The sequence below is a fragment of the Melopsittacus undulatus genome, chromosome 5 (assembly GCF_012275295.1).
Source record: "Melopsittacus undulatus isolate bMelUnd1 chromosome 5, bMelUnd1.mat.Z, whole genome shotgun sequence".
Lineage (NCBI taxonomy): Eukaryota > Metazoa > Chordata > Aves > Psittaciformes > Psittaculidae > Melopsittacus > Melopsittacus undulatus.
In genome coordinates, this window is record NC_047531.1 from 6991138 (window position 1) to 7014546 (window position 23409).

Sequence of the window (23409 nt, forward strand, 5' to 3'; positions counted from 1 at the left end):
ACTATCCTGTGTTTCTATGAAAGCACCGGCTAAGTGCTTTCAGCAGGTAGGGAGCATGAATTCACATTGGTTTTAAACCACGACAATAGCATATAGCCAGTTAAGGTTAGGCACAGAGAAGTGCACAAGATAAAACACATTTTGTGCAAAATGAATGATAACAAAAATATAGTTGTCCTAACAATCACCTTTATCTGACAAGCATCTGGAGATGGGGCAGTTCTGTCAGAGCACATGCGCTGACTCCAGTTTTTGCAGCCAGAGCTTTTCCAGCTGGGCAAGTTACTGGGGAACCGCTGGTGGATTTAGGAGAACTGTGTTCCCACCTGCGTTTGCCTGCAGATGTGCTCCTCAGTTGGGTAAACTTGTGCCAGTCACCCTCTCCCTGTGGGCCAGCTCCCACATGTAAAACATGGTGAAGCCAGGAAGAAAGGTGTCTGAAAGTGCTGCGAGGTGTGCAGGTGCCTGACATGGCCTTGTGTGTAGGAAACAGAGATGTTGGTTTTAATGTTGTGCTCCATGATTACAGGGTGCTAAGGAATGTGTGTCTGTACACGTACACACACAGTATGTGAATATGTTTCTCCCTCTGGGACATGTATATGCTTCTCTGGATAATGTGACAATATAATCCTGAGCAGAGATAATGACAGAAATGGGGGACAGGAGCCCACTCTGGGACAGGATCAGTGAAATGGAATTAGTGAAGTGACCACTGACAGTGGCAGAGGATTTCTCAGGAGAAGATGAGGAAAAGCTCCCGGTAAAACATGTCAGTGGGAGGGTGGTTATTTTATTTCTTGAACGTAAAACTTTTGCTTAACAAACCACCATTCCCAGTCTGGCTGTGCTCTTCGAACACCAAAGAAGAGCAATGATGATGCAGGAGCTTTTAGAATCCTAGAACAGTTTGGGTTGGAAGGGACCTTAAAGATCATCTGGTTCCCTGCCTTTGTCAGGGACACCTTCCACTAGACCAGGTTACTCCAAGCCCCATTCAACCTGGCTTTGAACACTGGATGGGGTAGCCACAGCTTCTCTGGGCAGCCTGTGCCAGTGTCACACCACCCTCATAGTCAAGAATATATTTGTAATATCTAATCTAAATCTCTCATTTTTCAATTTAATTTTAAGTTTTCCCTGTATGTAAGGTGACATGGCAAACTCCACATCTGTCATGGCAACATTTCAGTGTTTTTCAGAGTCCTCACTGGTCTTGAGACCTTTGGACAGAAGTGAGGTGGAAAACTTCTCTCTCTTCAGCACACTAGTATGTTTACCATGCTGTTCCCTACAGCTGGGAAGAGCAGTGTCCCTCCTGCAAAGCCTGGATTGTTGCTTACCCTGTGGCCTGACCTGCTGGTGTGGCTTTGCTGGGTCTCATTGATAGCCCCCACCCAGCTGCACCCACAGGCCATTTGGGTACTGCTTCTCTAGCTCAAATATAAGGACAAGGAGCTGCTGGAGCAAGGCCAGAGGAGGGCCATGAAGATGATCAGAGGGCTGTAGCACTTCTATAAAGACTGGCTGGGAGATTTGGTCTTGTTCAGCCTGGAGAAGGCTCAAGGGAGATCTTAGAGCAGCTTTACAGTACCTAAAGGGGGCCTACAAGAAATCTGGAGACTTTTTACAAGGGCTTGTAGGAATAGCTTTAAACAGATAGAGAGGAGATTTAGATTAGACAGGAAGAAATGAGGGTTCTGAGGCACTGGCACAGGCTGCCCAGAGAAGCTGTGGCTGCCCCATCCCTGTCAGCATTCAAGGTCAGGCTGGACGGGGCTTTGAGCAACCTCAGCTAGTGGAAGATGTCCCTGCACATAGTGGAGGGGTTGGAACCAGATTGTCTTTAAGATCTCTTCCAACCCAAACTTTTCTATGACTCCATGAACTCAAGCACCACATCTTCCAGGTGGCCTTTAGGTAAAAACTGAAGCCTCTTCATGCAGACATGAATTTCTTCAACGGTGTTTTTGTGGCTGTGGCAGTGCCTTTTGATTGCCAGGAGGCCGACGGATCCCCTGAGGGGTGAGTGTTGCGATTGGCACCCGTGGGAAACGCAGCACCTCGTGCGCAGCATGTGCCCGGCACCGTGAGGAGCAGGTCTGTGCCTGTGTGTCCAGCACCGTGCCCCGGCCCTCGGCTGTGCCCGGGCCCCGGAGGTCTGCTCTTCTCGCTGCCCCGGCGCCGCACATCGAGGCGGAGGAAGGAGCGCGCCCGAGGGCGCCCGTCGGGGACCAGCCCCATGCTGCCCGCCCCGCTCCCGCCCCGTTCCGCGCCCGCCTCCAGCCGCCGCCGGCGGGGCCGCCCCGTGCCTCAGGGCTCTCAGCGGCAGAGGGAGGGCTCGGCCGGTGCGGTAGCGGCAGCGGCAGCGGCAGGGCAGGGGCAGGCGACGAGCCCCGGGCGGGCGGTGCGCGGAGCATGGCCCCGGTGGGGCGGCTGTGCGCCGCGCTGCTCTGCGGTGCGCTCAGCCTCTGCAGCCTGCGGGCCGCGCCGCGGCAACCCGACACGCTCTACATGTGGATCGACGCCCAGCAGGCGAGGGTCCTCATCGGTAAGCGGGGCGGCCGGGAGGCGGGCGGGGGCACGGCCCTGAGGGGCTCGACGGGGCTGTCGCGCATCGCTCCCCTTTGCCTTCGGCAGGCTTCGAAGAGGACATTCTGATCGTGTCCGAGGGGAAGATGGCCCCGTTCACCCACGACTTCAGGAAAGCGCAGCAGAGGATGCCCGCCATCCCCGTCAGCATCCACTCCATGAACTTCACCTGGCAGGCAACGGGACGGGTAGGTGCGGACACGGCGAGGGGCAGCTGTTTGAACTCAGGCAGGTGGTTTGGCTTCGGAGGAGCTGAGGACACCCCCCTCCGAGGCGTGTGACCGTGGGGCGCCGCCGTCCTACCTGACCCCCGTAAGCAGTGCTTCAACCCGGGGGGGGGGGCTCCAGCAGCGAACACCGGGTAGGGAGGGCTCGGGGCAGCCGGGAGCGCGGCTGGGTCCCCGTGAAGAGCGTGCGGGAGTACCGGGTGTGCGCTGGGAGACCGGCCGGCGGTAGGGCGGAAGCAGCGGGTAGCCACCGAGAACAAGACACGGGTCGGTTTTACTGTTACTAACATTTCACCTGACAGTAGTTACGTGAATACAGTTTTCCTTCAGCTTTCTGTAGCTTATGGACATGTGCTACAGGTTATTCACAGATCTCAATTTACTAAGTGTGCGTGCTTCATTTATAGTTCTGGTAAATAGTAATTCTCTTCTGCAGGCTTAATTTTATCAAGTTTAATTGCAAACCCACGTAAATCTGTGTCGAATCCCTTCGGATTCGTTTGCCGAAAAGATAAGGGTGCATGACATATTTGCGGGAAGGAACATATGCACGATTTGACACACTGACAACATATGTTAGATTTGCATAAAGCTCAAACACGTTGGAGTACGTTACCGTGGATGCAGAAAAAAAAGTATCATTTTAAGTTAAAACTGATGGATAAAATTAATTTATCTTTACAGTGCTGAACATTGACTTTATACAGTAAGGAGCTTGATAAAGATGAAACAATATTTACCTTCAAATAATCAGTGAAAATTGGTTGTATAATTCAGCTAATTGCAGCTGCACAGATTTGGTTGTGGTTTTGGTTGTCTGAAAGTACTCTAGAGGACTTGCTTGAGGTGTTGTCTGAGGCCCTTGTAATTTTTGCTGTCCTCACAAAGCCTTTGAGTTTAAGAAACACTTCACCTCCTCTTTTAGAGAGGGAGAGGAATGTGGAGAGACAAAACTTGCTTACAAAGGCTAGGAGACTTGCTCAAGGTCTTCATCATTCCAGTCCAGCTTTACAGAGAAAACAACTTTGTACGCCAAGGGTTGGTCTTTAAATACCTAGAAATAATTAGGAACTTTGGGGACTGTATTTCCTGCTCTATTTCTCTGCCAGCTTCAGTTGCTGTCCATGATAAATCTACCTCTTTTTAGAAAGGAGGATTAAGATGTTAGACTGAACTCTGTCCTTACTCTCTTGTCCATCCTTTTTTTATGCTCCACTCTCCGTCCTTTGTTGCCTACAGGTAGCTCATTAGGAAAAGGTGATTTTGACTGATTTCAGTGAGAAGAATCACAGGCTTAAAGACAGCATAGGCAAGTGTTCCTCTTGATGCAGCTTGAAGGATGAAATCCCTTCTGAGAAGCAGCAAAGCTGTTTATCCCGTTATTCCTTCTCCTGAAGGAATTTGCTGAATTAATGAATTCCTGTTAGGCAAAAACATAATTTGTAAGTGAAATACCCAAATCTTTAAAGTAACATTATTACAGAACTCTGTACCTAGAATGGTATGTCAATTTTCAAGTATTTATGGGTGAAACAGGTATTAAAATTGAGACACTCTTCATTTGGAGACTTTATAATTCAAGCCAGCTACTTCTTACAACTTCATCTGTGTGTACAGTCAATGAAAACATTGTCATTCCAGTCTTATGGCTGTGGATGTTTAGATACTTAGACATGCCTGTAGAAGGAAGAGCAGGATTACAGCCAGCAGCCTAAGGTAAGGAAGGAGTTTCAACCACCTAGTGTTTTAGGAGTTGGGGAAAAAATGAACATCCCAGAGAAAATGTCTGTGTTTTGGTATCACAAGCAGTCCTGTTGGTTTTTGCATCCCCCATAGGTGTTTGCACACAGCTGCCTGTTACTCACAGCCCTTACTGTCCCTGTGCCACTCAGTACTTTGCATGAAGAGAAGGGGCAGGAAAAAACATGAGTATTTCTTTTGTAGCCCACAGTAGTGTTGCAAAGAGAAGTAGCATAAAAGTTATTTGTGGCAAAAGGACACACTTTCTGCAGAATTTCCAGTATTTTATGAGAGGAAGAAATGAGTAAATTTTAACAGGGTGTTTTCAGTGTTCTGATTTGCTTTTTAAGTGTTCATGTGCTCAGAAGTTTCCATTGACACATCCAGGAAAATACTAAATACTTGCTACCTTTATTCTGGCAGAATATTTTTGGGGGGAATTTCTTAAGTCAGGGAAGGGGAAGTAAAAAGGGGAAGGAAGGGAAGAGAGGGGAGGAGGAGAGGAAAGCAACAAAAAAGGGGAGAAGAGAGGCAAAAAAGAAAGAATGAAAAGAAATGGAAACTAGCACTCTTTGAAGGAAAGCTATTCAAGACATTGAAGTACTAGCCTGCTTTCTGTAAAACAACTGTTAACTAGCATACAGTTGCTTCCTGTTTGGTAAAACTGAAATAATTTCTTCCATGAGTGTTTTATCTTATGCTTTATAGACACCTTGTATCCCACTTGAGATTTGAAGATGTTTCTCTAGGGCTCCAAGGTTTTAGGGGCCATCAATCAGTAGTATATTCTACTGCCTCTAGCAGTAGCTAGACCCTTTTTGGGCACCAGACTTTTCCTGAGTAGGTACTGTCTATGTCACAACATGGTTCCTAACCCTGATATCAACAAGACAGGGGAGTGAGAGAGCGGCTGGGTGCCAAGCAGCCAGCCAAGGTCAACCCATCACACCTGGGATCTCCAACAGGGTAGGGCTAAGTCTCTCCTGTCATGCACCTCGCATCACTGTTTACACCTGTGGGAAGTAGGCATAACTATCCTGTGGGCAGATTCCACCTACCTGCTCTTGGGATAAATGATAATCCAAGTTGTAGGTGAGTAAATAATCCAGCCCAGGGAGTGGCAATGTTTCTCAGCCATGCACGGCTGCATATGTCTGTATTTTAGTTCAGAAGTGTCTGTTGAAAGGAACATTTTAAGGACTAGACCTGCATTCTATGTAAATCGAAGGGGTAAAAACCCACTACATTTAGATGTCACTTTTCTAATGCCTTTTGTTCCTTTCTTTAATGTGGAAAAAACTTTGTTTGATAAACAAGCAATTAAAGCCATTTTCACTAGAAAACGTTAACCAAAAGAAAAGCATTAGCTGCTTTTAGTCCTTAGTCCAATAGTTGTAATTAGCTGTCAGGAATTATTAGGGGAGCACCCAGGTTTAAGGGTCTGAAGGTGCAGAATACCTACTTGTGAATTCAGGATGAGTGAGGGGTTATGAGAAGGCTAGAGTACTGGAGGACAGGATTGTTCTGGTTTTATGCACTTCGTGTTTTTTATCTATGAATTTAAGCACAAGATTACAGATGTTACGTTCTCTTTAGAAAAAAATGTGATCTAAGTAAAGTAGGTAGCTACAAAGATTGCTCCTTGATTTGAAAAGTTTAAAAACTCAAAAAAACCCCAGTGGTGATACATAGCATACAGTAGGTATGCATGTAACCACTAGAGCTCACTGGTGCGCTTCTTGCTCACTTGGTAGGGTTTTTGCAAAAGGAAGAGTAATGACTTCTGGGGGTCTTGTCCTCTGGGGAAGATTGCATTTAAAGACTTCCTAATGAGAGAGGAATAGACTCTGTTGTGCTAACTAATCCTGTGCATGTTTCACTGCATTCATTAGTGGATGGTACCAAAGACTGAAGTCATAGCATCATCTCTACAGTGTTTAGGAACCCAGGTATTTAAGCTCCAAATCCACAAAAAAAAACCCAAGTATGCTTATTTTTCAGAGGAACTTCTGACAACAATAAAATTAAAGTTCACATGTGACTAAGTATTGGTGGTGAGAACCATATACAAAAGCCCCCAGCTGATCAGTGCACGGAAGCAAATGCTCAGTGACAGAGCAGCAGCTGGGTTGATTTAATAGACAGGAGCTGAAAAAGGAAACCAAAAAGCAAGCTGGAATTTTTGTTATATAGCAGTGTCTAGTCTGATCCAATCAGTCTGGGCCACAACCTGCCCAGGCTGCTTTCTTCCTTTCAGATTTGGGAGAGGTATCTGGGATCAGATGACTTGTAGCTTGCTTCCTACTCCCAAGTGTCATGAGTACCCCATGGTTCCCCTCCTGTTGCACAGCTGAACGCAAGCCCATGATGTGACAGCTGGATACTCAGTCCTGTGGTAGTGCATGAGTGGGATGTTGGCCATGTGACTGGAGGATGCATATATATATCTCACGGTGCATGGATATTACACGTATATTATATGCTAAAGTTGTATCCAGCCTTGTCCTGCTGGGTGCATTCCATTGTGTGGTATGGCAGTGGTGGTTCTGCCCTGTGACAGGAGGTGTGCATGTGTGTGAAGGGCTGGGGAAAAGTCTTTGGAGTGCTTCTGATCACAAGATCACAAGTGCCAGGAGGTAAGGGGGCATCCCAGTGTGTAGTCCTTGGGGCCCTTGAAAGAGGCAATTGGACCTGTCCCTATGGGAAAGTCTGAGTAACTTCTGACCAAAGAGTTATTGATAACCTTGACTAAAGCAAAAAGATGCCCACCTCTTAAGAAAAGGGAATATATGCTATAGGTGCATTTTCTAGCATCGCTTCTATATCGTGGAGCTTTGAGGAAAGCTCTGTAATTACAGCTCCTGGATGCTAGTTCTGATCTCAGCAATGTGACCATCAATCATGAACGGCTTGATTGATTCTCTGCAATTATATTGCTGAGACATAGCCTGATTGTGAAGATAAAACAGAATATCTAGATATGCTAGAAGTTTTGTTCTGTTGCCTAGAGGAAAACTAATTGATTACCGATTAAGGTGTTATTGATGCAACAGGATGCTCCATTCAAACATCACTATTTCCCTGAAAAACTGAAAAAAACCAAAAACCAGTGAATTTCAAAACATGTAATTCTTCAAGGGAAACTTCTTTTCAGTGAAACTTCTGAACTTTTTGTAAATATCTTGTTCATCCCCAGTGATTACAGTGATGCTTTTCAGCTTAAAAAATGTCTCTCACATACAATTTTGGGTTGGGGTTTTTTCTCAATAAAAGTATGGCTTGTTCTGGAAGTTTGGTCAGGGCAAGTGCATAAACTTGCGCTCTTGGGATTTACAGTAGTACCTCCACTGTGGTTTCATGTCACCAAACAGAGGAAATAGCTTGTTTTCTGACCTCTGTACCAAAATTTCCCTGTGGAATGTGAAGATGTTGACATACTGTGAGCATGATTTTCAGACTGGGGGTTCTCATATCAAGAGCACAGCTCCAAACCTTTAATATTTAGATTCTGCTCAGCTGTGGTATTTTGCGTCTCAGTGTTGTAGACATGCCACCAGGGATCAAAGTAATGCTGTAGAGATCCCACTTTCTTAGTAAAGCAGGCATGTGCCAGCCATCTGTTGTATCTGCTGATAGAAAACAGCAGTAAAGTTTCTCAAAGTTTTGCCAAGAAGAAAAAGGGCGGATTTATTGCTCAGCAGAGATGAGTTACAAGGCACCTTGTAGTGTAAGCTACATCTGGTTTCCATAGTAATTTACATGGTATATGTGTAAACTACACAATTATTCTTCTTACACAGCGGTGTAAAGCTGTGTTAAATAAACCATTCTTCAAGCTTTTCATTGTTTACCCTTTCTATAAATATTCTAATACATATTTAACAAAAAGAAAACAAAAAAACCAAGCTTAAGTAATAAAGTACTTTCACTGCTTTTACAATAGCAGCTGCCTTGTACAACGTAACTGTTGAAAAGCACTGGAACTAAAAGGACAACCCAAGCTTCAGGACTGTATCTTGTGAAAATGTACAGGTTTCTCTCCTCATGTGACTAAGTTTTTCCGAAATAGAAAATCCAGGCTGTGTTGCTTTCCTTTTCCTTATGGAAGTGAAAATGTTTTCTGTCAACATCACCTCTATTTCACAGACAGTTTCCAAACCGTGTTCTTAGTGGTCTGAAGTTAATGCCATTACAAGTAACATCATGGAGTAAAAAATAAGAACTAACCATAATGAGAAGTAACTGGAGGAATTTTTAATGTATTTGACTTCTTCTGTTGGTATCACACTTTCCAAAGGCCTTTTTTTTTTGGGTAGCTACAAGTGTGAATGACTTGCTCCTAACCAAACGAATTACATACATATAAAACAAATATAAGTAACCACATTCTTCCTAGGGCATGCACATATGTGAGGAGTATGGTGTGATCCAGAGCTTTGAGAACAGTGGTATGTAGTAGGTACTTACATATTGTTGAACAGAAGTATTGTATAACTTAGCTCAGAATAATGAGTTCCTGATTAGTATTTTTAAAGCTCTGAAGAAATTACATCTCAAAACCTTTTTTGTTTTGCCTTCCTGTGGCTTTGCACTTGGGCTTGCCAAAGTTTATTCTTCTTTTATTTTCCTTTCTGTGTACAAATTCCACCTTTTGAAAGATGCTACTTTACTGCCATTGGTCTCTTTTATTCTGCTGTTCAACCCTGCTGGATTTTTTGGTTTTCTTGTTTTTTGGTTTTTTTTGTTTGCTTTTTTGCTTTTTAACTGTTTCTTTGTGGCCAAACTCTTCACTACATCAGGCTGTAGCCCAGACATGCTGGAAAATGCAGTCACCCAAAATGCACAGCAAAGACCAAAGAGTTGCATTGCAATACTTAGTCTTTCCATGACAAAACAGTGTTCTTTGCAGTGAATTATATATATGAAATGTGCTAGATGCCTGTTGCTGTAGGTGTACGTTGCAGTAAAAGTAGAAGGTAGCTTTATTGGTATTTTCTATTATGTATATGGAAGGGACACAAAATCAGTCACATTTTGCATAGGTTGTTGAATGCACAGTTAACTGCCTTTTTCCCCTTGTGTTTGGTTTGTGGAGAGTGACATAATTATAGTAAGATGTGGTTGTAATAGAATATATGTAATAATGTATATAATAATCTAATGAAAGACTGGCTCTTCTTATACCAAATAAAGTTGAGATCCATGTACAAAAAGCACCTGGGCTATGTGTGACATTTTGAGCTGAGCTAATTGTGTGAAGTAACAGAAGTCCTGCTCAATGAGTATGCATGCACTGGGATCAAATGTGTTTTCCCCTTGGGTGGCACCTGGAAGATGATGTGTGTGAACTGACAACCCTGCAGGGTCTCTGCCTGCATCACTGGTCCTCCCAATCTCTAATGAAACCTCTCAGCCTGCAGAAGAACCTTCAGAACATGCATCTCTTTCCTTTGCTCACCTTACAGAAGAAAGAACTAAATAAAGAAAAACAGATGTGTTCTCAAACTGCTGTGAGGCGTGTTCCCATCCCTTCATGCCTCTTCGCTGGACTCTCTCTGATATGTTCATGTCTCTCTTGCACTGGATACAGCACTCCAGGTGTGTGTCACCAGTGTTGAGTGGAGGGGAAGGATCACCTTCCTTACCTGCTGGCAGTACTCTGCCTGATGCAACCCAGGAGGCTGTTGGTCTTCTTTGCCACTGATGCCTCATGGTCAACGTAGTGTCCACCAGGACCCCAGGTACTTTTCTGCCAACCTGTTTTGCAGCTGCTTGGCCCCCAGTGTCTACTGGTGTATGGGATTGTTCCTCCCCAGGTGCAGGACTTTGCATTACCCCTTGCTGAATTTCATGAGATTTCTGTTAACCCATTCCTCCAGCCTGTTGTGGTCCCTTCTGGATGGCAGCACGACCTTCTGGTGTATCAGTCTTATATTGTCTCAAAACTTGCTGAGGGTGCACTCGGTCACAACGTCCAGGTCACTAATGAAGATGTTGAGCAGTATGAGACCTTGTATCAGCCCCTGAGGTACACCAGTAGTGACTGGTCCCCAGCTGGACTTTGTGTTGTTGATAACGCACTAAGCCTGGCAGTGCAGCAGTTCACCTCACTTATGTAAATCCCACATCCTTGCTTCTTCCATGAGGATGTTGTGGGAGACAGTGCTGAAAGCCTTACTAAAGTCAGGGTAAACAAAATACTCCTCTCATCCCCTATGCCAGCCATTAACACAAAAAGGGCCAGTCAGGAACACAAAATTGAGACTGGCTTGTACAACCACAGCAAAGCAGAAAGCGGAAATCTGCCTCAAAAAAGTAATATAAACAAAGCAAAGACAGTAATACTGTTGTTCAGAGGAACTGAGAAGACTTTATCCAGCTATGAACCTGAAATCCACCACATTATGTGAATTCATAGTCCATTCACTGAAGACCACTTAGCTGCACAAGAATGCTGAGGAGGAGTTACCTGACAAGTCTTTCTGACTTGGAGAAGAGGCACATGTGGCACAGAAATGCCATAGTAAAGGCTTACAAAGATCTGGGGTGGATTTTTTTCAACCAAGCAACAAGAATCCCTGGGTTTTTTGCATCTAGTATGAAAGTTTGCCTTGTTTTGCAACCAACTGGTAGAATCCAGCTTGTTTAGCCATACAATGGAAAGTGGACAGCTTCCTTCCAGCTTCTTCAGCACTTGCTGCCATCACTGCCAAATGCTTCAATGAATAACTTAGAGACCAAGCACCATTTTCAGAGCTGGTCCCACAGATCCTCTAAAGTTGCACCTTAGCCTGGATAAACAGCTAGCTGAACCCAACTGATCCTAAAGGAAATAAATATGCCTGACATCAAACCTGGCAATCTCCCAGTCTCAGGTTTTGGCCCTTCACCAAGCAAAACAAGCTCCCTGAACAGGAGCCCACTAATGAGATCTATCACCAGCTCTGAGCACTGAAGCACAGAAACCAGTAGCAAGAACAGCAGAACCAGCCTTCAGAGGAGGATAGAGGAGAGGGCAGGCTCCTGGACCATCCTGACCATCAGAAAATGAGTTCAGAGTTGGAAAATCTGTTGCTAGCACAGCATCTTGACCATTACTTTGGGTGATTTTGTTATTATTATTTTTTTGTGCTGCTTTTTTGTTGTTGTTTTGGGTGTTGGGTTTTTTTTGGTTGTTGTTTGGGTTTTTTTGTTTGTTTGTTTTGTTGTTTCTTGAGTTTTTGAATCTTCTTCCTTCCAGTTTTGCAAGGGAACATTTATTGCGTAGATGTGATCAGATTTCTCTATTGGCAATGGAGTATAGCTGAAAGCTTATGCTCAGCATGTTGCTTCCCTTCAGTCAGAGCTGTGATGTGTCAGTATTAGGTACAGGGTGGAGAAAATGATACTGTTACTTACAGGCAGAAATATCAGGCTTTCCATCATATCAAGAACCACTTGGGTTTCACATTTTTACTTGACAGAACAGCAGCTTTCTTTTGATGGGACAAAGTCTGTGCCTTATCCTGCCCACAAATTGAGTTAGTATTTGAAATATATCAGTGTGAATATCCTGTTTAGTTAATGCCCCCTTTTTAATTGTCCTGCCAAACATTTGCAGTCAAGTAAACTTCAAAACTTACACAGTTGATGCCATGATGTTACTGTTACTATGATTTGTTTAAGCAGCAATTAGTTGAAACCTAACAGTAGAATTACAAGATAAAACATTCCTAAATATTTAACTTGTATAAATAAAACCCTTACTTGTAGAATGGTTTGGGTTGGAAAGGACCTTAAAGATTGTCTAGCAGCAAGGTTTTCTTATCCAGGAAAATACAACCAGGCAGTAGAAGGTCATTCAGTTAAATTAGTTTGGAATCTGAAAGTTTGCTGGTGGGAGGGATAGTTACTGGAGGTATAGAGCTTGCAGTGTCTGCAAGTTCTCATGAAGTCTGTTTCTCCACCTCTCCCCAGCTCCAACAACTCCAATAGAAGCTTCTGCCTCAAGGTTTATATATGCTTTTTCTCCCTGTCTGCAAAGATTGAGGTAATTGCAGTAAGGTAAAGAACTTTTGGTTTAGAGCAAGTGATGAAGTGTACCCAGGCTCTTCAGGACTTTTCATTTCCCTAAGCCAGAAGTCTCGTAGGAAGAGTGGGAAACAGAAGCCAGTTTTGTGAGAGATGGAAAGAAAGGGATGTCCATTTCCCTTTTGTGAAAGTGCTATTGTGAGGCTCTTCCCTCTCTGATTCCTTTATAACCACCACCCTCTACCCCCATCAAAACAGAAAAGAATGCCCAAAATAACCCTCTCTGCTCTGAGCAGAGAGCTGTGCCCATCTCCTGCTCATGCTTTGTCTGGTTATTCTATTCAGGAGGGGGGAAGGCAGAAGAAGCAGCCAGTCCACAAGGGCTTCCCTAAGCAAGGTGAGCCATAGAAGGACTTTTCTTACAAACTGAACAGAATTACTCGAACTGATCCTCAATTCTGAGAGTTTGCAACACTGTTTCACACCTGATTATTATAACTTGGTAACAAATCTGGTTGTGCTAATCCAGCCACATTCAAGGGAGAGTTCACTTTAAATGCACGAGCATCTACTCTGATGATAATCAAGCAGCAGAGATGTTTACGTGAAGCTTGATTTTATGTCTGATTATAGACTTCAGATAAGCCGGAGTTAGTAATAGTATATTTAAATTAGTTCCTGCAGTAAAGCCTAAGTTCTATTTCTGGCAAACACAAGATGATCTACTGACCACTTTCAATGCATAGAATATATCTGAAAACATTTCTTTGAAAAAGCAAGGAGCCTTGGGATGAAATTTGTACAACCTGCATGTTGAAAACTCAACTATTAACTAAACATACCCTGCAATATGGAAAACGGACCTAACTGAGGGGCACTGTTCACCTGTTTTCCTTCAGGGGTGTGTTAATAGCTAACAGATACATCATAATTTTTCTGAAAACTGATTTTTACTACTTTAAAAATCTGCATTTGAAAGCGTATGTGGATATTTGCATAGGACCAACATGGTTTGGGCTTGAGAGTTCTTTTCCATACACATTTCCCCAAAGAAACATTTCTAATGAATCTTGTGGTCAGCAAGTTGTGGCATTCCAGTTTCTGCCACCCCTCATTCATATGCATCTCAGTTTATTAGATAAAATTTAAAGGTTACAGCAACAAACTTTTACATTAAAGTAGTTGGCCTTCATGTAGAATTATATTTCCCCTAGACCTGGGCATGTCTTGTACTGCCCAGCCTTCAGATGTGTGGTTTACTGTGTATCTGCATATTAAGTTGACTTAATAGGGATTTTTTTCCAAAGGGAAATAGGGAAGATTTTCAAAGGCTACTCAGTGTTTGTAGCAGCCACTCACTCTGAGGCAACTTGCAGAACTTCAGCAGCAGTTCTTTAGTTGTGCGATTCACAGTTACAGAAGAGCTCATGTTATGTTTCATAGACAAGAATTAGTATGGGCTCATCTACTTAATGAGGTTTTAGTGTCCTGTTAAAACAGAGTTAAGTCTGTACATATAGCATTATTCACTGGTATTTCCTGATTTTTTACTGTTTAACTGGATACCAGAAGATGCCTTGAAAACTTTTTTTATTAACACGAGTGGGTTTTGTATAGCATTTCCTCTGTTTCCTTAAAAGGAAAAAAAAAAAGCTTGAAAGGTAGAAAGGATTATGGAAAAAAAACTCCTCACTTTGTTCCTCGGAGTTTTAAAGTTTGAAAATAGTTTACATGCTGCATAAACTCAATCCCATTGTCTATAGGCAGCAGTGTGTCTCCACTCCAAGGGGAGCAGAGCCAGGGTCTCCTTCCCCTAGCACTGGGGAGGGTCTGGGAGAGTCCCTCTTTGGAGCAGAGCTGAAGAGAGCAGGTTATGTGGCATCTTCCATAGCTGCAGCACTCCTGAGCTAGAGCTGCATGGTCCTTCTTTGGTACATTTTAGGAGATCCACAGGAGGGAGCCCCTATGCTGTGTGCACCACCCTAGCCCAACCAAGGCTGCTGGAAGAGTGCTGGGCTCACTTGAGTCAGGAGTGCTCGTGTTCCAGTCCGGTTTGCCTAAGGACCTCATGTGCAAAAGCAGCAGAGCATGGGCCTCACCTTTGTAGCAGAACAGCATCATCCTTATCTGAGAAAGGTCGTACCGCTGACCAGTGGATTTCCTCACTGACAAACTGTATGTATGGTTGTTATGATCTCAGAAGTCTCCTGGGGCAGAATCCTTGGCCAGTCTCTTCTGTAAGGCTGTACAACGTTTTCACAAAATATGGCACAACAACCACTTGAAACAGATCACAGAATCACTGAATGGTTTGGGTTGGAAGGGACCTTAAAGGTCATCTAGTTGCAACCCCCCCTACCTTCCACTAGACCAGGTTGCTTAGTCCACAATCTATATTCAGTTCAGCTGCACAGCATGCCTAAGTGGCATATTGCAGTTGGAAAGGTGGCATTGGGCACGTGTCTTACTTTCCTGAGAGTTCTATTTAAAGAGTACACAGTTCCCTGGTCATGTTTCAGAAGTGTTTTTTAATTCAGTGTGGTCCAAAAAACCTGTGAACATGAACTGTTTAAAATTTAACATTTAAAAGCATGACAAACTTATGTTAGCTGGAATTACTCCTGGTGTACAACCTTAATGAACAGCAGTGAGATATTTCTGAGGGTGGGACCATGTCTTTGGTTGTTTCATTTTGTCTTAGAGATCAAATGCTTTGTGTCCACCTGGCTGCTCTGGCAGTGCCATCAGAAATGCATGTGCTCTATTTGGGTGCAGGTTCTGTTCGTTTCACGAGTATATCAGAGGAACCATATTCTCACTGATGACTCTCATCTTAGCTGCTTCCCCACACCAGGATAATGAAATTTGACGTCTGCCAATGGTACAGGCACATTTTGCCTTGCTTCCAGTGCCATTCCACAACTGCTTCAGGCAGACTAGCAGCTGACACAGTCCCACCTTCTTCCTCATCCCTGGTCACACATTTCCGTTACCTTTCTTGTGCCAGTGTTGATGTGGCTGCTTAAGGAGCTGCTCTGGGTGAAAACTAGCCCAGCAGAATGAAGTGATTAATCTTTAGCTTGATCTGCTCTCTTGGTTAGCTCACACACACATCCATGTCTAAAGAGGGTTCTGTAGAGGGACTGCAACAGTGCTGTCTTAGGCCACCTTGAGCTGCTCTGGTTCAGTTCCAGTACTGCAAGCTACAGAGAATGTGGCAAATCAAATCAAAACACAGAAAACACAGTAACAAAGCCCAAACCCCAACCCCAACCAGCAGGAATTCCAGCAGAACCAAATAAAATTGACTCCCTGGATGGTACCACAGTGAGTCCTGCTGCAGATGACAGGGAGGGTTTGACCCTCAGGCTGCTGTGCTGAGCGCTGCATGTCTGTGCCCTGTACTGATGCAGAGAGCAGATCTGACAGCTCAGACAAATTTGTAGTGTGGGATGTTGTTCTGCTCCAGTGTCTTCCTGAAAGTACTGTGAACACACTCAACCCAGAGCTGTTCACTTCACTTAGTCTATAAAGGCTGCTTTGGGGGACCTGGGGAACATCCAACAGCCTTCAAGTGAGGGATTGGCAGCACATCTGGGATGTATTGAGTGACAAAAGGGACAATTTGGCCTCAGTTTGCAAGAGCAGAACAGATTTACTGTCGCTGTGCATCAAGGAATAAATTACATCTCTGATCTTAGCAAAACTCTTTAATTCCAAACAGAGCAGTTATCTCAAAGCAGAGTATAGCCTTCTGCTGTCATCAGGCTCCTGCTGGTTTTTCATCAAAGGTAAATTTGGGCTTGAGGGGGGTCCACACATTCATGTCAGAAGCAAAACTATGCCACTGACATTTTCTGTAATAAAAATGAGGTTAGGGTCTCTGCAAAACATTCTTCTTGGGAACTTTTAGCTGCTGGCCCTCCCTGTCAGGGTTTATACTGACAGATGAGAGGTCATATTATCCAGAGGAAAAGAAAAAACAGAAGGATGCAGCTTTCCCGAAGTAAACTTCATACCTTTCGGAGTAGGGCTCATTCCTGGGAGTATTTGCAAAGGGTTCATATGGAAGCTCAACTTGACCCTGACTGTCATAACTCTTCCTAATTTCTTTCATCTTCCTCAAATGGAGGATTACCTTGGTCATGCCACCACTGCCTTTGTCAGAACATTACTTTTATCTTTCACCAATTTCATCTCCACAAAACTTTTAATCTAGAAAATGCCAGGATCATTTCTTAATCCCGTTGAAGAAAAGGACAATAGCAGAAGGAGGAAAAAGGAAAACCAGCATGGCTCTTTGCAATGTTCATCATCTGAATCCCTCTAAAGAAAGATTGTGACAAGAAGAAGTGGAAGGCAAAAAGAACAGGTTTTGAAGAGTAGGAAGGGATTGGTACACCAGAAGTGGCGAGGAGCAGAATGAAGACATTTTTGATGAGAGGATTTCTCCAAGTAACTGTTGCTAAATGTCAGTGAAATGATCTGAAGTGCAGAGAGATGCCTGTGTTCACTAGCACAACCCATGTGCCAACAGTGGAATCCAGAACTTTCCGCATCTCTGGAGTGTGACTTTGCTAGCAAACCAGTGCAGAGAAAGCAAAGTCCAGGCCATGTGAAGATGCGTATACTGCAAATAGACTCCATCTACACCCAGGGAGAGAGAGAAAGGCACTTCAAAACTGCAGGTAAATCACACTCTGGCCTGACTGAATTGTATTCTGCAAGTACTGGACTCTCCCCTCTGAGTGTACAGGAAGTCAAGGATAAGCTGGCTTTAAAGAAGATACTTCATAAGTTGATTAGCTCTCATGGTTGATGAGAACATGAACATGAGCCGGCTTCAGTGTGCACTCACAGCACAGAAAGCAACCATATCCTGGGCTGCATCAAAAGGAGCGTGACCAGCAGGTCGAAGGAGCTGATCCTGCCCCTCTGCTCTGCTCTCATGAGACCTCACTTGGAGTCATGTGTGCAGTTCTGGTGTCCTCAACATAAAAAGGACATGGAACTGTTGGAACAAGTCCAGAGGGTCACGAGGATGATCAGGGGACTGGAGCACCTCCCATATGAAGAGAGGCTGAGAAAGTTGGGGCTGTTCAGCCTGGAGAAGAGAAGGCTGCGTGGAGACCTCATAGCAGCCTTCCAGTATCTGAAGGGGGCCTACAGGGATGCTGGGGAGGGACTATTCATTAGGGACTGTAGTGATAGGACAAGGGGTAATGGGTTGAAACTTAAACAGGGGAAGTTTAGATTGGATATAAGGAAGAAGTTCTTGACTGTAAGGGTGGTGAGGCACTGGAATGGGTTGCGCAGGGAGGTTGTGAATGCTCCATCCCTGCCAGTGTTCAAGGCCAGGTTGGACAGAGCCTTGGGTGATATGGTTTAGTGTGAGGTGTCCCTGCCCATGGCAGGGGGGCTGGAACTGGATGATCTCAAGGTCCTTTCCAACTAACTATTCTGTGATTCTATGATTAAATGCTGGGGACTACATTGGATGATTCTGGGCCTCAGCTCAAAATACTGGACCTTGTGAGACTGGTGCTGTAAATGTGGGATGAAGCTGTGTAGACCCTGTCTATGGAAACAGCCTGAAAGAAAAGAAATGCTGTTTGTAGAAGCTGTTCAGTTTCTCATCAGAAACTGGGATAATGTAATACTTTTCTGCTTTACTATGAAGATAAATCTATCTTGCTTTGAAAAATTCCAAATACCGTTACAGATGACATAACGATACGAATGCCTGTGTGGTACATGGAAATATTACAGTAATATATATCCATGTACTGGGGTCTCAGTAGATGTATCAGTGTGATTTCAAGTACAACAGCAAACACAGAAGTTCCTCTTCAGATACACTGACCAAACATTCTATTTAAATTAGAAATTAGTTCTTCTTTCACGGTAGTGTCTAGAATTTGTCTTGGTCAATGGCAGCCTGTATAATAAATGCAAAATTACACTGAATATTCACAAATAAACCAGGCATTTGAAAAATCCCTGGAGCAGATGATAAAAGAGAGCAGTGTTAAAAGCCTTTCTAACAACTTGTCAGGAAAGGGTTGACCTTTTTGGTTCCCAAAACTTTTTCACTGTAACTTTTAAACACTTGCTTGCTTAGAATACAAGACTAAACACCATTGTCCACCAAGCAGTAAATAAAGAAGCTCTCTCAGAGGTGCTAACTTTCTGTTACTTGGGTATATGAAAGTGGAAGCATCCCCTTTAAGACCCTAGAAGGACTCCAGTCTGACAGAAGCTGCTGTAAGATTTTGTAACTTTAGGGAAAGTTCATTGCTTACATTTTGGGGAGAGATATTTACTATACGGGAGTGCCAGTTAAAGCCAAGACTGAAACACATGGACTCAATAAAGGCCCAATTATGTGACCTTTGCTGTTTGCCACACTTTTAACTTGTGTAAGTTATTGATTACACTTTCATGAGATCATAATCAGAAGGTTGTTCTTTGGTAATGGTGTGCTAGAGGAGCTTTATCCTCAACTTCAAAGCTGTCTTGTGAGGATTAAGAACAAAGGGTTGGAAGTTTGAAGCACGGCCAAAATGAATCTGTGCATTATCCATGTTTACCACCATGCAAGAGGTGGATTAGCTTATTCGTCAGCTGTGAACCTTCTCTTGTCACATCAGATGAGCCAACAGCTCTAAGGTTTGTGTTCATGTTTTTAAGAGTATTCTGTTTAATTAAATGTAGTGTCTGCTCAGATCTCCACCGTAACTACCCTAAATCCTTGTTAGTGCAATCATTTCCCTAATTGTAAAGGTTTTATAGGAATGATTTGGCATTCTCTGAAAAGAGTTTTCAGGCTTATTTATTAATTATAAATAAATCTGTCAAGAGCCTGAAACTGCAAACACTCTGTAAGCTGTTTGAAGATGCACTCCCAGGAACAGCTGGCCAAGGTTTTCACTTCTTTTTCAAGCTGTGAGGGGAAGAAAATAACCTCACAGCTTACTCTCAGTATAGATAGAACTACATAGATGTGTTGCAGGTGCAGGGAGTAGACCTGTACAGCATAGTTTTGTTAGGAACCAACCTGATGAGACAGTATTTTATCTCTTTTCCCTAAAGAGCAGTAATAATTTCCCCCTTTTTTGTTAGCCTTAGCAAATTGGCATTTTGAACATCTCTGATCATGAAAACTCCACTGTAGAGAGCACTGACTTCCATTGGGTGACATAAGAGTGAATTAGCCCTTGCTGTGCCATAACAAGAAATAACTTTTTAGGATAATATCTTTTACCAATTTTTAGGATACCAGAACAATATGTTTCATTAAATATTTGAAGATAATAAAGGTTTGTGTATCTTTGACTTTTTTTAATCTGAACTTTGAATGCTGTTTCTGCATTTAATGCTGGTGTGTTGTTTGCTCCCTCCAAAACAGAGTTATGTAAGACACAGGGGAAAACAATTTAAAGCAAACTTGTACACCACATATCTAGCTTGGTTTATGCTGAGGAATATCATTTCTTGCTAGACATTTTCAAGATGTACTTTGCTGTGCATGTTTATCACAACCTTAATGATTTTGTTTCCTTTTAGATTTTCTCAAACGTACCTCTAGTGAAGCAGTAATGAAATACATTCAAAAAAATTGGTTAAACACGGAAATGTCTAAATAGGGGGAGTTGTGCTCTCTTGTTTTCTCTTTTGTTTCCAAACAAGCAAGGTAGAGAAGGAGTGAGAAACTCCAAGAACACTTTCTTCAATGAGGAACTGTAAATTTGTTGTGAATCCTGCATGCCACAGGCCTTTGTATGAGTGTACTTGTACTTATCTGGAAATTGCTGTGGATCTGTTTGCCTGCAAGCTGCTTTCTAAGGGTATAGCCTCATGGAATGGCCCCACTGTCCCCATTGCACACACTTACTGCATTAAGACATTGACTGATCTAAACCAAACCTATATTTTCATTAGCGGGCTAAGGAATGTACAGTAGGCATTTATTTGGCCCACTGTTTCAGATAGCCTGTCCTTCTGCACATGAGGAGGAGTCCCAGAGGTAATGCTCCGTTGGTATACTTGAAGTTTCATTTTCACTCATGTCTTTCTCGAGCCCCACTCCTTCTGCCAAGTCCGTCAGCTTCCAGTCACAGGTTGGTTTCAAATGACATCTTCAAATCACAGAATCAGAATCAACCAGGTTAAAAAAGACCTTTAAGATCATCAAGTCCAACCACTACCCCAGGATGGCCAAGATCACCCACTAAACCACGGCCACCATTAAACCACGATGTGAGAGCACTTCCAGAGCTCAAGGTCTGGTGAGAGAAAATACCAGCTCAAAATGACCAAGTAGCTGATCAGTTTCCTGTGTCTCTCAAACAGCAGACAGCTGCCAGAAACTCAGATGCTAAATGCCTAAAATCGAGATCTATTACTCTGTGGCCTCACCAAGCTTCTTGGCAGCAATATGTTCATATTCTTTATCTTTAGAGAAATTATTTTCTCATTACTTGGAGGAAAGGCTAATGTATTCTGCAAAGATTTCTGTCCATCTCTCCTATGCAAAACACATTTGGAAGCCTCCTTTTCAAAATCTGGGGCTCCTTTTGATAACAACCAAGAATTTTCAAGAATTTTCCAGCTTTTAAAATCATTCTGTTGGAGGATTTGATTTGCTGTCCACAGTCACATGCCACAGGAGACATTAAATACCAGGTAGTGATTTTCCATTGACAAAATCAAAGAGGTTTTGTACCACTCTTCTTCTAAAACCATTAAACCCTTAAGAGGTTGTTGTTCAAAGTTGCATGCAGGGATTCACTCTGTTGATAAAGTTTTCCTCCTTGTGCATGGATTTTCTTCAGTTTGCCACAGTTTTCTTAACGTGAAGAAAGCAGGAATAAAACAGGCTCTGCAGAGTTGTGTGCATTTTACCACAGCATTGTGTAATTAGCACACATAATGCATTTTTATTTGAGATTACCCATTTCACTGAGTCCTAATTTGGGCCCTTCTTCTTTAGAAACACCAAAACACCTCTATTTTTCTGTTTGTATGCATCTCTGCTTTTGTTAATCCTGCTGCTTTAGTCCCTTTCCTTAGCAGATGGTACTGGAAAACAGGCAGATTGTTCTGTCTTCTGTGTAAACTGGTTTTCTATATCACTTCATATTTTTAAGCTTGCCTCCCACTTTGGGACTACCTCATGAGGCTGATGGCAAGTCTATTTGAGTGTCACACTGAGATGCAAGCAATGGTTTACCCACTCCATAACAGGAGCAATTAACAGGTAAGGCAAATCTGCCTTCCCTAGCAGAAAAACAAAACCTTGTAGACAGATATTATCTGCTTATCTAAGCCAGCATTGCTATGGTGTTCATTACAGCAGTGTCTAGACGGTACCGTGGTAATAAAGTATGCTGCTGACATACATACCCGTACTGTGGCCAGACTCCTTCAATAACCTGGTATGCACAGTATGGCTATGGCCTTCATTCTTTGTTGAAATTCATCTCATTTTGCTTCATGCTTCATCTTGGAACACAGACAGACCAACTTCTCTGACCTAATACAGTTAATATCTTGGAGAAGCAATGGCCCATGCTGTAAACACCTAACAAACTCATACTTTGCCTCACTTTGTGATTTTATTTATTGCATATGCAGCTGTGAGCATCTGCTATAGATAATGCATGCTAGAACCTTCTAGTGTGTACATAGCCAGAAATATCCATGGATCTGGATATATCATCTTTTTTAATTGTTTTTTTTTTCTTTAAATGTAGAAAATTTGCATTATGATATATTTTCCTTTTAATTTATAACAGAGTAGAACAGTACTCGTCTCTTCAAAATAATGAGAAGAAAGTATAGTTAATTTCTTGCATCCAGTTGCAAAGCTAACACACATTCTCTTTTCTTTGTTAGAAAAGCTGCAGGTTTCATTAGGTTATTGATCTGAGACATACAAGAGTTCAGCTTCACTTCAGGTGCTACCATTACATCTAATCCTGTATCTTTCATGCAAAATGAAGAAAACTTGAAACACATTCCTGTGAATGCTTTGATTAAATGTGAAACAAAACCACAGTAGACACAATATGGCATCGGAATGATAAGAAAACTCCAATGCAGCAGGTCTTGCACTGAGGAGTGGAGTTCTGTAGGAATTTTAAGTGTGTATCATTTAAAACCAAACTGCCGACAGATGTTTGCTACAGTACTTGTTAGAGGGCTTCGTTATTTTTATAACCTTTTAAATTCCTCTGATTTATAGAAAACAGCCATTAAAAGTCCATAAAAGTTAATCCCAACCATGGAATTATTCGCCTAAACCAAAATTTCCTCCCTTTGCCAAGGGTTTTGCCCACATGGAGAACTGTTAAAGGGCAGCTGCGCAGGGCTACCTTCTGCCTGAAGGCACCAAGCCCCCAGATTCTTCACACAAGGTTTGCAGGGGTCCTTGCCTCAGTTTCTGAGGGTTTCAGACAAGGTCTTTAAACAAGAGTAGGGTGTATTCTTCCTTGGGGGCTTCCTGAAGTCAAGCCAAAACCAAGAAGTCTTTTGTGCCATTGTCAAAGATCAACAATTTATCTCAAATCCCGTTTCCTCTATCACATCTGGTAACACTGTTCCTTTAAGATTTAGCTTCAGTACCATGTTGTCCTCCTCACATGCCAGACAGTTCATACATTGGCTTAAACAAAAAACCCAACAAAAACCAAACAACCTCAGGAGAATGTTTTTATAATGGAAAAGGGATAATAATTATGTATTTTCCCCCTTTATCTCTCAATAATATCCAAGGAAATGTTGTTCTCACCACCAGGTCTTCCACAGTGACCCCTTACACCACAAATTATGGTAATCA

General features: G+C 43.0%; 1 protein-coding gene across 1 annotated transcript in view; it reads left to right on the top strand.

Moving 5' to 3' along the window:
* The first annotated feature begins 2345 nt into the window (after window positions 1-2345).
* WIF1 (WNT inhibitory factor 1) overlaps window positions 2346-23409 on the top strand; it is a 43869-nt gene continuing 22805 nt past the window's right edge. The window contains exons 1-2 of the mRNA XM_034063022.1: window positions 2346-2551; window positions 2641-2780. Of these exons, the coding sequence (XP_033918913.1) occupies window positions 2419-2551; window positions 2641-2780 (273 nt within the window). The 5' untranslated portion in view covers window positions 2346-2418. The remainder of the gene's footprint in view (window positions 2552-2640; window positions 2781-23409) is intronic.